At 41.8% G+C, this 17705-nt stretch overlaps 1 protein-coding gene across 3 annotated transcripts in view; it reads left to right on the top strand.

Annotated features, from left to right (window-relative positions):
* The window catches only part of Mxi1 (MAX interactor 1, dimerization protein), a 64177-nt gene that overhangs the window by 32156 nt on the left and 14316 nt on the right, over nt 1–17705 (top strand). For all 3 annotated transcript variants that reach the window (XM_027407027.2, XM_027407028.2, XM_027407029.2), the window contains exon 3: nt 4900–4929. In XM_027407027.2, coding sequence (XP_027262828.1) covers nt 4900–4929 — 30 coding nt within the window. The remainder of the gene's footprint in view (nt 1–4899; nt 4930–17705) is intronic.

The raw sequence follows: 17705 nt of genomic DNA, 5'->3' as shown, positions 1-17705 counted from the left end.
AACATTGACCTACTAAAAAGTACCAGTATGTGTCTCATATTGTTGGCCATTTGCACACATAAAACTTAATGATCACGTGTAAGAAGAAGAAAGCACAGGCAATAAAGATGAAGATCTCTTCACTGAGAGTAGTTCTGTGTGTTGTTCAGAGTCACCAAAGAGTTGTAAGCAGTTGGTATGTCCACCAGCCAATGGCTGGGCCAGTGTGGGGTCATCACACAGTGAGCAGTTGGTATATCCACCAGCTAATGGGTACAGGGGTCATCACACCTTGTGGGTTAATTACTGTGCTGGTTCTGGGTTTTCTTACTAAGGAAAAACATTATGGGATCTTTCCCCCCAAATGTTTACAAAATTTTCCATCTTTAATGGCTTTTACTGCCTTTTTCTAAAAAATAAATAAATACATAAAATAAAGTAGATACATCTTTAGTGGAAACATGGACAAAAATACTCTTTTTAAAAAAGTAAAAACTGGGTGTGGTACATTAAAAAATAAGTAGTACTAATATAATAACTATACTTTGGAGTTTTGCTCCACTTATTCCCATCCTTTTCTTGTCAACCCTTTTTGGATGTAGACTTCAGAGACCGCCTTCACCCTGCTATAGCTGCAGTTTTCTGGTTTTCGAATATGTAAATATGGGTTACTGACTTTTAAGTTATGAGAAGATACTCATTTAGCTTCATAGATGATGTTTACTTCATTGCCTGAGAGCTACATTCATTAGGTACTGGAAAGTTTCAAAAGCAAATGAAACAAAAAAAGTGAAAGATTGAAGGTTGGCTCATTCATTAACCAGGATGTGTCTTCTCTGGTAACGGAGGGTTTTGTTTTCCTTGCTTAGCAGTGGTACTCTTGAGTCAATTGTGAGCATTTTATGTAGGTTCAGTTCTCTCCTCAGTCCTTTAACTGCACCCCAGACACTGAAAAGTTTACGTGTTCAAGTGTTGTCAGAGACAACACGAGGACCTACTGGAGGTGACGGTGCCTATTCAGATACGGGCTACACAGAATGTCTCCCTTAAAGTGATGTTCTCGATAAACATCACTTGTTTACCTGTGACTTGGCGCTACATCAAAGATGTTTTGCTGTCCTTGGAAGTTTGTTAAGCGGTGTTTGCTCCCAGCTGCATCTTATTGCAAGGAGAACACCATCTGACCAGGCGGCTTTTCAGAACACCTGAACCTTGTGGAGAACTTGTAGTTGAATGTTTCATGGTGACGTTGGAAGGGCTTGGTTGAACACATAAGTTGTCAAAGAAGAAAAAGGGTTGTTTGGAGGTGTGTTGCTTTGCAGCGAATTAATTTGCTCATTTGTCACTAGCATCATCTGAGCTGCTGTTTCCTGTGTGTACGTAATCAGGCATCTTTCTCTGCCTCATACTGTGAACCTTGTGTCATCCACCTGGTTGGCTAAACAACCAAGTGGCTTTAATCACTTGTCATTCAGTTTCTCTTTCCCTTGTTAGGATTATATATTTATCTCCAGGAAGATTTCATGGGTCACTGAACACCCGCCAATTTGTCTTATGCAGTCTTTTTAGCAGTGTTTAGATTATTATGGTTTTTTTTACTTTTTTTATTAGTTCAAATTAGGAACAAGCTTGTTTCACATATCAATCCCTTCTCCCTCTCCCTCTCCCTCCCCCTCCTCCCCCACCCCCGACCTACCCCCCACCCCATCCACCCTCCACTCCCCAGGCAGGGTAGGGCCCTCAACGGGGGGCTCTGCAAAGTCCACCAAATCTTCCTGGGCCGGCCTTAGTCCCTTCTCCATGTGTCCAGGCCAAGAGTGCATCCCTTCACGTGGTATGGGATCTCAAAGTCCCTTCTTACACCAGGGAAAAATACTAATCCACTACCAGGGGCCCCCTAGAGTGCAGACAGAGGCCTCCTCATTGACATCCATGTTCAGGGGTCTGGATCAGTCCTGTACTGGCCTCCCAGACAGCATCTGGGGTCAATGTGCTCCCCTTTGTTCAGGCCAGCTGTTTCTGTGGGCTTCACCAGCCTGGTACCGACCCCTTCGATCTTCATTTTTCCCTCTCTGCAACTGGTTCCAGAGTTCAGTTCAGTGTGTATCTGTGAATGTCTGCCTCTGCTTCCATCAGCCACTGGATGACGGCTCTGAGGCTCGGGCACCCGTTGCAGGACCTAGATTAATGTTTTTAGTTTTGTTAAAAAATAAAATTACTGGGGCTGAGAAGTGGTTCAGGGGTTCAGAGTGTCAGCTGTTTTTCCAGGGCACCAGGGCTGGAGTTGAAGTACCCATGTGGTGGTTTACAACTGTTTGTAACTTTAGTTCCTGAGGATCTAATGCCATTTTCTGGCCTCAGAGGGCACCAGTCACATGGGTGGTACACAGGCATACATGTAGGCAGAACACTCATACACATATTTTTTTTTTTTTTTTTTTTTTTTATACCTAGACAGGGTGGTATGGCCTGTAATTGTAGCATTTAGGGAGTGCTGAGGCAGGCGGAGTTTCAGGTCAGGCCAGGCTACATTGTGAGATCATGCCTCAAAACAATGAGGAGCTAATATTTCCTGAATACTTAACTATGTTCCAGATGTTTTTTACATGTTCTTTTTTTTTTTTTTCTTTTCTCTAGTTGTCACTATAACCTAGCCATAACCTAGCCGAGGCGTGATGATATTTGAGTTTTACAAATTAGGAAATTGAGCCAAGTTAAGTAATCTTTCCCAAGATTACACAGCTAGCGAGTGACCGTTAATTAATACTAAGTGCAAGGCTTTTGTTGTCTGACAGTGTGGATCTATGTAACTTAAGCACGTTACTGTCCCTGGTGTCGCTTTGGACTTCCGCACTCTGCTTGTTTTCCTATTCTTTCTAGTTGAAATAACCTCAAGTAGGTTCCAAACCTTACTGATAACAAATACACCCAGCATTTAAGCCCCAAACCAAATGCCTCCTTCCCCCAGGTTTTCTCAGTAGCCGCATGTGGAAGTCACCTGGCTGTCTTTGCACTCCTGTGACAGTTTTATCTTTCTTTGTGAACTTATTTTACCTTTAGATACAGTGACTCCTGCACACGTGTGTGTGGATTTGCCAGCCAGAAACTTTTCATTCTTTGTTGTCTAAGTCAGTGTTGAACACTGAAAGCAAATCAGCATTTGCTGACTTAATATTATATGTAAAAGCTAAACAAAACGGAGGTAAACATTGGAAGAACAAGGTGGTATGGAAGTCATGAGTGTGTTTGTGATCTTGTTCTGTTTCTTGTTATTTGGAATCAGGTTAAATTCTGTGGTGGTATAGCTAGATGTGTCATGGGTTTCCTACTTCAGTGAAAAGGTTCAGATTCTTAGCGTGCTTTTTTTTTTTTTTTAATAAGACAAATAATAAGGCTGTTGAGGAGAGGCAGAAGGGACCTGCTGTTTTAATTTTGTTCACAGCAGGGGGTCCGATTATGCTCTTTTGGTCCTAGCTTTTTATAATAGGCTCAATATAGTGTTGAGTTCCACCACTGGTTATCATGGAATGTATTCTCCTTTGCGTTCATGGCTATCAGTAGGATTGCCAGATGGTTTAGAGTAAGTTTATAGTAAACTGGCATCTACTTTTCCATAAATATAACATGGCTGTTGATGGTATACTACAGAATTTTATAGAGTTATCTCTTATTCTTGTTTTACTTGTTATCAGTTTTATTTTTAGAGAAAAGCAGCTAAACTCAGACTTTCCTTGCCAAGAGGGCACAGGAAGTCTCACCATTGATTTTGAAGGATTTTTAAAAAGTTAAATTTCTAAAAGATGCCTTTGGGGTATTGCTGAGATGGCTTTTGCTATACAAGTCCACCAACCTGAGTTCTGTTCCTGGAACCCACGTAAAGGTGGACGGAGAAAACTTACTCCACAAAGTTGTTCTCGGACTTCCATGTTTACCATGGCACACACATATACACATGTAGAGTAGTTATAGTGGGTAAATAATTGTATACGCCACTTTTCTTTTTAAAGTAAATAGTGGTAGAAGCTTTGTTGTAATTTACTGAGCTATAAGCTCTGAGTTGCTTAGGTACAAGTTATATGCTTTTATAGTTTGTTCTGCCTGAATTGTACATGTATTTGCTGCTGCTCATTTGACTGAGATATCCTAAGATTCCCCCCCCCCTTTTTTTTGAGGGAGAAGTGCTTTTATTAAGATAATGTCTTTGAAATGAGTGTTTTATCTTTTTCATCTTGTGGAACTTTATGAAATTGACAATAAAGCCAAAAGTAGACAGACAGACAGACAGTAACTCAGTCCTCTGGCTGATGAACTCAAAACAGTAGGTAAAGTCTCACAAATTGTGAGGCTCACAAATAGTTATTTGTTAAGATGTATGAATCTAGCATTAACTATCCCTAGGGGAGGGGGGATAAAATTAAAGTACTCAGTAATGTAATATTTTGAAAGCATTTGACATTAACAAGGGTATGTAAAATGATAGGGTCTTTGTATAATGGTACATGCTTGTAATCCCAGCACTTGGGAGGTTCTCTGTTACACGGTGAGAGGTCCTGGACTGTATGAAACACACGCATGCAACTCACACAATGTAAAGTGATCAAAGTTTTAGTTCTAATAATAAAAACTTGGATTCTCCTTTATGAAAATTCTGGATTATTACAATAGTAGCATACCTACTTAAGGGAACTGATGTAACATAATTCTGATACTTGCTAACATTTAGTATAGATGTGTGTTAGCCCTTGTAACAGTCATTTGAGGCAGTGTAACCAGTCATGTCAGGCGAGTAGCAGTTGTAGAATTCTGTATGTTGTATTGTTAAACTGACTGCTTGTGACATACTACTGATAAAGCTGAGGTGCCTTTCTGTAGCCTTATTCACAAGCCTGGCTAATGCTCTCTGTTTTTTTCTTCTTTTAGATCCACACACAATGAGTTGGAAAAGAACCGGTAAGTCAGTGATGAGGTACAGCTTTCATTTGTTTGAAAGTAAACTTACTGTTTTACCTGATAAATTAAAGTGATTGATAGTGTGTATATGGCTGCTACTTTATTTTTAAGATGTGTAGATTATTGGTTGTGATGCATTGTGTTTTCTGGAAAAATTAACAAGCAAACATGTTAATAAGCTCATTTGAATTCAAGTTTATGGGATGGCTTCCTTTCTGTCTTTGAGAACAGGTTAACTGTGATAGATTCATGGCTTTTAAAACATGGTCTTGCTAAAGGATTAGGTAATAAATGTGACAGACTCGAGTGTATTGAATCTTTGTATTTTACTCGTTTCTTCGTTCATATTCATTCATTCATTCATTCATTCATTCAACAAATGCCCATCAGTCATGAACTATAGCACCTCACTGTCAAGACACACCGAGTAACTTGCATAGAAAGTGGACTGCTTAAGGTCAGTTTTTGTTCTTAAGGAACTCAGGTTTTGTGGGTGAGAGAGAAAGTATTAGGTATGGTAATAGAGAAACAGAGGGTACTTACCAAAAGATCGTTTTGGAAGGTCACTTCATTCTCATGTAGAGAGAGTCTTAGAAGGCTCTACATGAGATAGTGAGTGAGCCCTGAACAGTTGGAAAGCTGCAAGAGGTTGATGTGAGCGTGAGATTGTAGCCTGCCTGAGGCACTGGGGTCTACCAGCAGCACTGCAGTAAAACGAAATAATAAAAACTTAAGAGTACAGTGTACCAGGCACAGTGGGTTACATCAGGAAATCCCAGTGTTTGGGAATCCAGAGCATAGGAGGATCTTGAGTTCAAGGTTAACCTGGGCTACATAATAAATTCAAGACCAACCTGACCTATTTCAAAGCAAGATCCTGTCTCAAAAACAAAATGGGATTGGACAGATGGCTCAGCAGTTAAGAGTATTTGCTATCCTTTTTTTTTTCTATTTATTTGTTTGTTTTTATTTATTGATTTGTGTTTTTTTAAGGCAGGGTTTCCTCTATGTAGCTTTGGAGCCTTTCCTAGCACTCACTCTCTAGACCAGGTTGCCCTCGAACTCACAGAGGCCTTTGCCATCCCAGTTCTGGAATTAAAGGTGTGTGCCCCCACTGCCCAGGGAGTACTAGCTATTCTTACAGAGGGTCTAGGTTCCGTTCCCAGCATCCACACAGTGACTCACAACCACCTGTCACTCCAGTTTCAGGGGGTCTGATGCCCTCTTCTGACCTACCTGGGTTCCAGATACATACATAATGCCCATGTATACATGCAGGCAAACACTCAAACATAAACACAAAACAAAATGATACAAAAACAACAAAACAATAAGAACTTAGAGTATATCTTGGGTCACATGGGTTAAATACTGATGATAAACAAGTGGATTTGGTCATGTTTTTTTTTTTTTTTTTTTTTTTTTTTTTTTTTGTCATTATGAATGTGGCTCTCCCATGTTAGGCCTCCATCAGAAACCTGGGAAACAAGCTTTTAACAGGAGTAAAGAGAGTCTTTAGTAACTGTGTGGGTAAGAACTTTCAGAGTCTTGGGTAAATTTAATCTATGGTTGTGTGCCATCGCTGACTTCATCACAGCATGTGACTGTGAAGACGCTGTTGAGCCCTTGCCGTGCTGCTTGGCTACGCCCTGTGAGGTGTTGGATCCGGCGTCCTGCTGTGCCTCGGCTGTGGCATTGCAAAAGCCTCATGCTCGGACCTTCCTTACGGCAGGCAGGCGTGCTCCACGGTCTTCTGCTGATGGTCTCGCAGGAGCTCACAGACAGCCTTTGTCTCTTTCTTCTCTGATTACTTTTCCCCTTTCACGTTGTCTGCTTGTTGTATTCTCTTCCCCCATTTCCTGGGGCACCACTGAAAGGTGCACAATCTTAAAGGGTTCTGACCATTAGAAATGAAATTGTAATTTAGCAGCATGTATAAGAGGGCCAGTGTCAAGAGAAAAACCAAATTTAATAACTTAGGCCCTACTTCTGGAAAGCTGTGGCCAAGCTCAGGACATGGGAAGACCGAGGGGATGAGGGATGTTTTCCAGGGATGTAACACGTGAACATTTAAAAGTTCAGCCTGCATTTTGCTAGGTTTTCACCCCTCTACTAAGTATTATTTAATAGTTGTTATTTCCAAGACACAGTTCTTATTTACACTGTTAATTTAAAATCATGGTCAACCTGGGTTTTGAGTCTTTGGAGGTAAGTAAATTCTGGCTTGTCGTCATCCTTGGAGGGTGCTCCTCAACAAGGAAAGTGACTCAGAGTCAGAGCAGCAGGTGGGCTTGTGTTCATCCTGAGAAGGCAGTCATTCTTGGAATGATTTGTATTCCTGAAATTTTGCACGCATGCACGCGCGCGCGCACGCATGCACGCGCGCGCGCACACACATACACACACACACACATACATACATATTTTATGTCAGAAAAAAATGTTTCCTTTTTAGTTCATTCTAAAATCTTGACATAAAGCTCCTTGAGTTGGTGGCTTTTTTTTTTTTTTTTTTTTTTTAACTGAAGCCAGTGCAGGGAGAGTAATAGTAGGTGGTGTATGGTAGAGACATTTCAGATGGTTTTCTTAAAGCCCTGAGATTGCTGAAGCCTGGGTTCTGGCCTTGAAGAGATAATAGCTAATAAATGTTGAGGGTCTCGAGTCCAGATCTCAAAGCCTAACAGCGGAGACTTGGTGCCAGCGACACCCATAGTACTTGGTTCAAATCTACCATTGCCCGATGCCTGGAGCTGGTTTTCTCCCAGCATCCCCTTGGATGTGCTGAGCTGGTGCAGAGCGCATGACTTGTCATAGGCTCCACACAGGCCCTACCTGACAGGTCCAGCAAGGGCACACTCAGTGGCTCTGTGTTCCTCGGGAACCTGTGTGAATTATCTCATGGTATACTTCATGAGTCTTCCAGCCCCAGGTGTTAGGATTTCCATTGTCCGTTGGCTTATCTTAATGAGTTTGGTCCTTTGGCAGAGAAGAAACTCTTCAGTGCAAATTCAGATGCCATGTCATTGTTTTCTCATTTTCTTAATTCAGACTACTGGTGATGTTTTCAACAGAGCCAACGGATTTAGCAGGCCTTTAATGGTCACGAACCTTAGTGCTGACTGCAGGGGAGGCCATTCAACCTTAGGAGCTGCCACTCAACTGAAACACAAGGCTCACCCTCATTACAGCTTTGGCAAAGCTGGGATGCCAAATGAGGACACTGGACTAAGAATTCTTTGCTAGGCAGACAGGGAATGGCTGTGATAAAAGAGGATTAAGTCCAATGGGTGGTGATAGGTTTCCTCCATACATAAAGAAGTTTCCTGCGGGAAGGGTGATGTAAAAATGTATGGAGTGCCTGCTGTATTTCCCATCACACAAGGCTGTTTTGTGATTCCAGAAGCTGGGAAAACAGAAACTGGGCCATAGTGTCATTGAAAACTGGCCATGCTGGCCACCACGATTATAATTTGAAACAAGACGGATGTGATCATAAAGCAATCCTGACCATGACTCTGTGTAATCATAAACATGATGGCTATGTTTATTACTAATTTTTTCTTTAGCGATGATTAATAAATACTTGGCACCATGATACATAAAATGAAGACTATGATTCAGGCTTTCTCCTATATCCTTAAGGTTAAAGTCATCATGGCTTAGTATTCACAGTTTTATCTTCTGATGATGTGGTCTAGTGTAGGGACCAGTTAATGTCTGGAAAAGTGCACTGACAGGTGTTTTCTAACTGAAAACTGAAACCCATTAGTAGCGTGTGGTTTAGTGAGCCACAGTAAAGAGAAGATAGAGTGGAAAAGCCCAGAGTACATTTCATTAAATAAATGTAGAATTGTAAAACCCGTTTAGACTCAGTCATGATGTTAAAATGCTGTATGTTGTAATAAAAGATACTGCTGGATCACCAAGTAGAAGGTGTATTGACCTGTGAAGCCTTAGGAAAATGGTCAGTGTGAACAGACCCACAGGAGCAGGACGCTGGCATGATAAGCTATGTCCGTAGGACAGTGAGATGGCTCAGTGGGTACAAGGGCCTCCCACAAACAAATCTGGCAGTGTGTACTCCAACCCGGGATCCCACTGTGGAAGGACAGAACTTTCTCTCACAGACCACCCTCTGACCTTCACATGTGTGCTATGAGACATGTGCCCATGCCTCTCTCACACACACACATCATATACACAGATGTACCCCATAAAAGTTATGTCCAGAAAAGAACAGACCACAATGAGTGGTGTAATAGCAGAGTCTATCGCATCAGTAATGGGAGCTAAGACTAGAAAGGCAGTTGAGGATTTCCCTGTGGAATGGTATTTGTACTTCATTTTGTTGGCAGTGATATTTGAGGCTTTTGTTTGTTTTTTGTAGTGTTGGGAATTGAACCCCAGGGCCCCAGGCTAGGTAAGTGTGCCACTGACATAATTACCCAACCAACAGGATTTGAGGTTTTGTAGGAAAGATGAAGGTGTGATTAGAGCAGTGGCAGAGAGGAGGGGCCCTTGCGGCTGGTGTAGCGGGCCTGAAATACCTGCACACTGAAGGTAGATCAGGATGGGAAGGCCAGCCTTGGGTGCACGAGACCGGTTAGGAATAAATGGTGAAATAAAATGTAGCGGTAGAAAATGGGAGACAGGTTTGGGTGCTTTTGAGGTAGTTCACGAAGTAAAAGGAAGAAAGAGCCAGCATTCGGTGGTCTGGGGACAGAAGGCGACAGGCTGAGAAATACTTAGGGAGAGAAGTCTTCTTTTCCTTCGCAGAGCGAGCGTGAGTGTCGTCTTCCCGAGGATACCGAGATCGTGGTGGGGCCTGCTCTGTGTCCCACCGCTCTGTGTGCCCCATGGTAGAGTTCCCATCTGCCGTGCTCCGCCTGCACCCCACCCCACAAAAGCGCCGTGCTTGCCTCTGTCCAGCACGGTGTGTTTGTTGTTTCTTCTGTGGTGAAGCTTTCCCCTCTAGTTCTTAATCATGACATAGTTCAAGCCTTAGGTCATCATCTCAGTGGTGGATGTTTATATGTCACCTGTGAAGAAGCTGTGGGTTCAAACACACAGGTGCACTCTGTCTATCTACCTAGTCACGATGTCAAATAATAGTTATTAATGAGAACTGAGGAATGTACAAAATACTCCTGAGATCTCATCAGGAGTAGTAATTTCATAGAGGAGAATGGAAAATTGGATGAATTCTTGAAATGCATACAAATTATATGATCTAAGTTTGTAAGTGGGAACATTTTAAGGGATTTTTACCTGGCAAGGAAATAAGTCACTTGTTTTTAGGTCCTTGGTGCCTCTTTTTGTGCACTGTGGTATTGTGGACTACACAAATAAGTACCAAGTATAAATGAAAGGAACCAATGTCCTTGATAAAGTTTAGACTTTGCGAGATCTTACTCATTTTTTATTCTATTTGTAAATGGTTAAGTATTTATATGGAGAAAACTTGCAAATGTATATTAAAAGGATTAAAAATCCCAGAAATAATTTCAACTTTTATCTTAAAATTTTGTTTTTTATTTTTATCTTTTTTGAGATGGTCTCACTCTGTACTCCTGGCTGGCCTGGAACTTGGAGATCCACTTGCCTCTACCTCCCAATGTTAAGATTTTTGATCTGTTCTGTCTATCACAAATGTTTGGTCATGATAATAAGTAAGTTTTTTTTTCTGGACTCATGTCCCATGGAAATTTTGATAAACTTGATTTTTCTGTTGGCATTGGCCCTCTTTCTGCATGCTGCTAAATTAGAATTTTCTTTCTAGAGCCCATGGATACAGACATTTCGACAAAGTGATTGTTTTGGTCTGCCTTCATCATCTGACTGTTGAGGATTCCTTGGTGGGAACAGCATTTCTTAATTGGTTTTAGCTACAGGTTCTGTGCGTTTTTGTGACATTTGTTTAAGGGGAAAAAAAGACTGTACACTTTTATGCACAGCAAACACATTCTGGAAAAATGAGCACTTGTTTTATTAGGAGGAAACCCAAAAACTGGCTAGGCAGAACTTTCAGTAATGCCTCAACTAACAGTATTTAAAGCAAAATTAAAGAGGGTGCCTCACAAAGCAAAATTATGTATTTGTATGCATTTGTGTATTTAAATGTCTGAGGAAGGTACAAAAAAAGATATTTGTCTTATTGGAACTCCTGTTAATGGAAAATATCATGTTGACTTTATTTTCGGTTGGAGTCCTTGCAGCAAGGGTACCCTTAGTTGTAAACATGCGTGCGTGTGTGTGTGTGTGTGTGTGTGTGTGTGTGTGTGTGTGTGTTTATGTTTTTTTTTTTTTTTAAAGGCATCAGTAGTGCACCCATCCATACATCTCCATGATCATCAAGCTGAAAGGGGTGTTAGAAAACCATCTGACTTGGCCTAGTCCTCAAAGCCTTATTCCCCCTCTTGACCGTGTGCCCCACCAAGCTGGTGAGCGACAAAGCTAGAGTTGGAGCCTGAATTTCCTAATCCCCAAGCTAGAGTTTACTCATGCTGCCTTCCAGGCATACATGAAAATGCATATTTTCCAGAAAGCTTTTCCTGATGATACATAGGGGCCTCTGAACTCTTGAAAGTCACCCGTTGTGTCAGTTCTTTGACTCCTAATCTGCACTATTTATCTCCTAGAGACCACATATCTCCCTTCTAGACTGGGCACACCCCAGGTGATCGAGCACAGGCTTCTGTAACAACACACAGTACCTTGCACATGGGGCCTTGACAACAGGTACCCAGTGAATTAGTAACTGTAGCAGGTTGCATCTTTTGTTAGGCTAAGAGGAAGAAGTTAAATGTCAAGTCAAATTTAACTGTGCCTCCTCCTCCTCCTCTTCCTCTTCCTTTTCTTGGTCCTCCTCTTTGTGAATGCTGACACTTCAAGCAGAAAATATTTTAGAAAGACACAAAGCAAGATATTTCCAACCCTGCAAACATCTTCCCCTTCCAAAAAAGAAAAAAAATAGTTTTGTTCTCCACTCCTGTTTCCAAGAGAACATTTTGTCCCCATAGGATATTCTAGGTAATGTGACCCACTTAGGGAATACGTGGTGCCTGTGTTTCATAATGGGACCTCCACTGAAGCCGATGTATCATGGGACAGTGCCTCTTGAGTGGGATGGTTTTACAGATGCCATGGTACATTTCTTTCCTGTTTCAATTGGTAGAGCTGACCAAGTACTCACTTAGAATTCGACTTTTACTATAAGTGGCATAAAAACCAAGACCCACCCTTTTTTGCTATGAAAAAAATACACATATGCATTTATTCACATTATTTTTTTTTGAGCTGAGTCCAGTTATATAGCATAGGTTTGCCTTAAAGTCCTTATTTAGCCTAACAGCAGTTAAGTGTTTGGTGCATTTTAAGAACTGATTAGTTTGTTTAAGATGAATTGATGGGTTGGGGAGATGGCTTAGTGGTTAAGATTGTGTGCTGCTCTTCCAGAGGACCTGAGTTCTGTTCCGAGCACACAGATAGGTGACTCAGAATTGCCTGTGACTCCAGCTTTAGAGGGATCAGGTGCTCCTGGTCTCTTTGGGCGCCAGCACTCATGTGCACATATAGTCCCACAATGCATAATTAGAATATTTTTAAATGAATTGGCATTTACGTTTCATTTTAAAATTTTTAATTGGACACTGGAGGATGGCTCTGTATGGGATCACGTGGCAGGAGTTCAATCCCCGGGATCCACATGGCGGAGAAAGAGTCCACTCCCCAAGTTGTCCTCTGACCTCCACATGCACGGCACACGTGTGCCACACACACTCACAAATCAGTGCAACAAAATCCATTTTAATCGGTCTTAGAATTAAACACAATGAAATAGTGAGATCCCTTTTGTTTAAAAGTTGTAAGTGGGGTAGCAAAATGGCTAAGCAGCTAACAGCACTTGCTGGTGTCTGTCTAAACTGAGGTCTTCATGGTTATGCAACAGGAGCTCTTAAGCTGAGTAGTGTGCACGTGTGCCGTGAGCTTCAGGTATCCTCGTCTCTGCCCACCTTTTTAGCAAGGCTGCAGTTAGGCGTCTGCCACTGTGCCCAACTCTTACGTGGGTTCTGGGGATCTGCATTCAGTGCCTTGTGCTCAAGCATCCGGCATTGAAGCTAAGCCATCTCCCAGCCACCCCGAAGCATAGAGTGTTCTTGTTATTGTGTGTGTGCCTGCATGTCACGGTGGACGTGTGGAGAACAACTTTCAGGAGTTGGTTCTCTTCTTCCACCATGGACTTTGGAGGTGAGACTCGGTCATCAAAGGAATGAGGCAGAAGATGATAGAGAACACCTGGTACCTCCCTGGCCTCCACATGTGCACAGGCATGTGCACACACAGCAGTATTGCATTCCATCGCATTTGAGGGAAATAGACATTTTTTTTAAAGATTTTATTTATTTATTAAGTATACAATATTCTGCCTCCATGCCAGAAGAGGGCACCAGATCTCATTACAGATGGTTGTGAGCCACCATGTGGTTGCTGGGAATTGAACTCAGGACCTCTGGAAGAACAGCCAGTGCTCTTAACCTCTGAGCCATCTCTCCAGCCCGAAATAGACATGTTTTTAAACACGGGCTTGAGAACAGAGCCCCTTAGCATTTTAGTTTTAAAATACTGTTTTCCAGAGGACAGCTTTTTAATTGAAGAAACTTCTGGAAGTGGTGTAAAGAACTATATTCTACTTCTGTCTAGGATTTTTTTAGTTTAAATTTGGGAAACCTGGATGGCAAACATGTCTGGATTTTGCTTTGCAAAAGTAAACCCATTGTTTCTTGTGAAGTGAAGCTGACTCCCCATGTTTTCTCCGCACTCTTGATGCAGTTGGGGTACAGAGGGGCTGGGTGTTACTGCAGGTCCAGCAGTGGGGAGCAGGGAAACAGCGACTCTTCTAGTCCCGGTATAATACAGTTGGCCTCTGTACCCCATTCCTTCCGCCTTCACATTCACAGGTGAAATAAGTAGAAAATACTCAACGCAGGTTTAAGACTTTTCTCAAACTTCTTGGGTTTGTTTTGAACTCCCTTTGAACATTTAATCTGTGACAACTAATAATAGGTAGCTGTCAGATATCTGTGCAAGTGTCTCCTGTATACCATTAACCTGAAGATGGTGTTTTCTGATTGGAAATCTTTGGTGGAAAGAGGATTTCATTTGAAGTGGCTTGGTTCCCGGCACTGACAGACTCCTCAAGGTAATTACAAATCAGCCGACAAGCACTTATTAGGCATTGGACTCTGCTAGTTACTAGAGAGAGTAAAACTAGAAATCCTGGGTCCTCCTCTTGATTATAACCTAACTGGGTGGAAGACGGATATTATTACAAAGCCCCTATAAAGAATATAATTAAGTGCTGGGTTGTGTGTGTGGCAGATGGGATTTAAGGTAAAGTCATTGTGGGGGGCTATTGTGGGCTAAAGCTGATGTGAACAGCCTGGTCATGCACACTTATTTCTGTTATCTGCACAGTATTCTTGTAGTTTGCCAAAACTGGTCTTATGTTTTCAGTATGTTTGTTTGAATTTAAGTGTTGTTGTCGCTTGCTCTGAGGTAAAGTCAAACCATTCAGCACAGATAAGACAGACAGGTGCCTGAGTATTTTCCAGGGAAATAGGAAATAGCCTTCTTATTCATTTGGTTGATAGTTTCTTCCTGCTGTGTCTGTGGCAGCTAAAATATAGTCTTCTGTTTTTCTGAGACAGAGTCTTACTGTATAGCCAGCAGTGGCCTTGAACTTGTCATCTTCAGGCCTCAGTTCTCCAAGTGCTGGGATTTTAATTTTAATTAATTTATTTTATTTTATGCACATTGTTGTTGTGCCTGCGTGTGTCTGTATGAGGATTTTGGATCCCCTGGAACAGGAGTTGCAGACGGTGGTGAGCTGCTATGTGGGTGCTGGGAATTGAACACAGGTTCTCTCGAAGAGCAGCCAGTACTCTTAACCACTGAGCCATCTCTCCAGGTCCCCAAGTGCTAGAATTAAAGATGCCATCATCACACCAAGTTTATACAATATCATTTTTTAATTGAAAATAAAGCAATTTCCATACAACGTTTTTCGGTCATGGTTTCTCCTCTCTCATCTCCTCCCAGATCTTGCCCATCCTTCCAACTCCACGTCTTCTTTCTCTTTCTGTTAAGGAAACAGACAAGTCATTTAAAAAGATAAAAAGAAAAAAGAACAGCACAGAAATTCGGCAACACATACATCAACACACATGCACACACACACTCAAAACATACACAGACACACACAAACAAAACCTATCAAAACACATACAGAATTTATCAACACACAGAAAGTTAAGTCAAGAGACCATGATATAGAGGCAAAAGAAAGTAAGGTAGGTAGGGGTGTGTGTGTGTGTGCCTGTGCACGCTCTGGTGGGGGTGAGAGGGGGTGTGCCCAGATAAAGCAATATGAGGGAAAAAAAAGGTTCAGAAATACTGTTGAGTTTGTTTTGTGCTCAGCATGGGGCCTGTCCTTAGTGTGGTTTGTATCTCTAGTAAAATTCCCTTGCAAGTGGTCACAGAGTCATTTTTGATGGTTACGGTTTCCTGTGAAGAGTTCACCCCCTTTGTAGTAGAAAGTTGATGCAGGCCCAAGTGTCTTGTGAAAATAAACAAAAACTTGAGATTGCTACACTCCACTTGAAGATTTCAGTTGTTTGGAGCTTACTGGAATAAAATTAATATTTACAACAGTACTCGGAAACAGTGATATTTAAGAGAGTGTGGAGAACCAAGGAAGAGGGTAAACGTGTAGTGGGGACTTGCTTCGGCCCCTGAGTCTCTTAAGCACCGTTCTGTTTCAGATGAGAGGTGAAGGTGTTCATTTGAGTCTCTCTAGCAAGCTCTACAAGATGCAGGCTTTGTAACTTTTTTTTTGTTTTGTTTTTTTGAGACAGGGTTTCTCTGTGTAGCTTTGGAGCCTATCCTGGCTCTCACACGAGAACAGGCTGGCCTAGAACTCACAGAGATTCGCCTGCCTCTGCCTTCTGAGTGCTGGGATTAAAGGCGTGCGACAGCAACGCCTGGCAGACTTTGTAACTTAACAACATGTCCAAACCTCTCTCTTAAGCTTGCCTAAGAACTGATGCTAGCATGAGATGTAATGTTAGACACACACACACACACACACTCTCTCTCTCTCTCTCTCTCTCTCTCTCTCTCTCTCTCTCTCTCTCACACACACACACACACACACACACACACACTACAAATACACACATACACACACACTTCACAGAATGCCCTATTTCTCAATGCTTTGATCCAGAAGTGATTAGAGCAAGTGTGGCTCATTTAAAAGATCCCAAAACTATGTGAGAAAGATTTCTTTTTTATTTTTTTAATATTCCTTTTTTTAAGATTTTATTTATTATGTATACAATGTTCTGCTTGCACATTGCCTGCACATCAGAATAGGAAAAGGGCACCAGATGTCATTACAAATGGTTGTGAGCCACCATGTGGTTGCTGGGAATTGAGCTCAGGTCCTCTGGAAGAGCAGCCATCTCTCCAGCCTCCACAACTATCCCTTTATAGAACACCTTGTAGTTTGCAAAGCTAAGGGAAAAAAATACGATCCTCTTCCAAGTAAGTTTCTTTTTTGATTAGAAATTGTACCTTTGCAGTCAAGCATAACATGGGTTATGTAGAACAAGTGGCTAATGGGTTAGGTAGAGTGAGTGACTTATAAGGAAAAGGTTCCTCCTAGAGCAGTTGGATGTTGAATTCCTATAAATCTCTTGAAAGCATTTTTTTTTTATTGCTGTATGTTGAGTCATATGAGAAGGGAACGTGGTTTTCTTGGCTTGCAATGTTAAATTCTGGTGTTTTTCTTTTTTTAAAAGAAAAAATCAAATAAATATTGAGTATTGCCTTTCACCATTTGAAAGGATTCTACACATATCTTTTGAGAATGACAGATGTTGGTGACCCTGGATGCTGCTTCATGACTTTGATCCTGCATTATTTGAAAGGAAATCCAGACAGGCTTGGGAAACATAACCTCCAGACTCTGTTGGCTTCTTTGGTTGGAACGGTAGTTTTTATTTCTTATCATAGTGCAGTGTGTAGACCCGATTGCCGTCTCATCTCCTGGGATGAATATCGAGGGCTTTCGCTGGCAGTGGTAACAGAATGGGACAGCTTTCCCTCCACTGGGCTCCCTTTTTCTTAAATCAATGGCATAACATGAATCTCTGTGCTGTTCTCCAGCCATGGTGTCGTCAGAGTGTACAACTAGAAGTTGTACCAAGCTAGAAGTAAACCAAGGAAAGTCTTACTCACAAAGCAAACCGAGTATGGAAAATTAACATTGAGCTAAGAATGAAGTAACACCGATTAACACCAGGATTCCCACCCCCACTCTCCTTTCATGTCCCTCGAGCTTTTCCACAAGAGTCAAGTGAAGATTCAGACATATGTCACTGGAAGCCCACTGTCATAACTGTGTATTCTGACTTGATTTTAGTTACATTTGACTCAAGCCTTTTAGGGAATCGTTAATTCATTGAACACCTTCCTCTTTTTAGAAAAAAGTTCTTAAAAATAGTTTTTAAAAACACATTTTTTTTTTTTGGTTGGTGGGGGATGGTGTTTTGAGACAGGGTTTCTCTGTGGCTTTGGAGGCTGTCCTGGAACTAGGTCTTGTAGACCAGGCTGGTCTCGAGCTCACAGAGATCCTCCTGCCTCTGCCTCTGCCTCTGCCTCTGCGCCTCTGCCCGCCTCTGCCCCCCTTTGCCCCCCTCTGCCCTGCCTCTGCC

The sequence above is a fragment of the Cricetulus griseus genome, chromosome 3 (assembly GCF_003668045.3).
Source record: "Cricetulus griseus strain 17A/GY chromosome 3, alternate assembly CriGri-PICRH-1.0, whole genome shotgun sequence".
NCBI classification, from domain to species: domain Eukaryota; kingdom Metazoa; phylum Chordata; class Mammalia; order Rodentia; family Cricetidae; genus Cricetulus; species Cricetulus griseus.
Note: the sequence above shows the minus strand (reverse complement) of the source record. Positions and strands in the feature narration are given on the sequence as shown.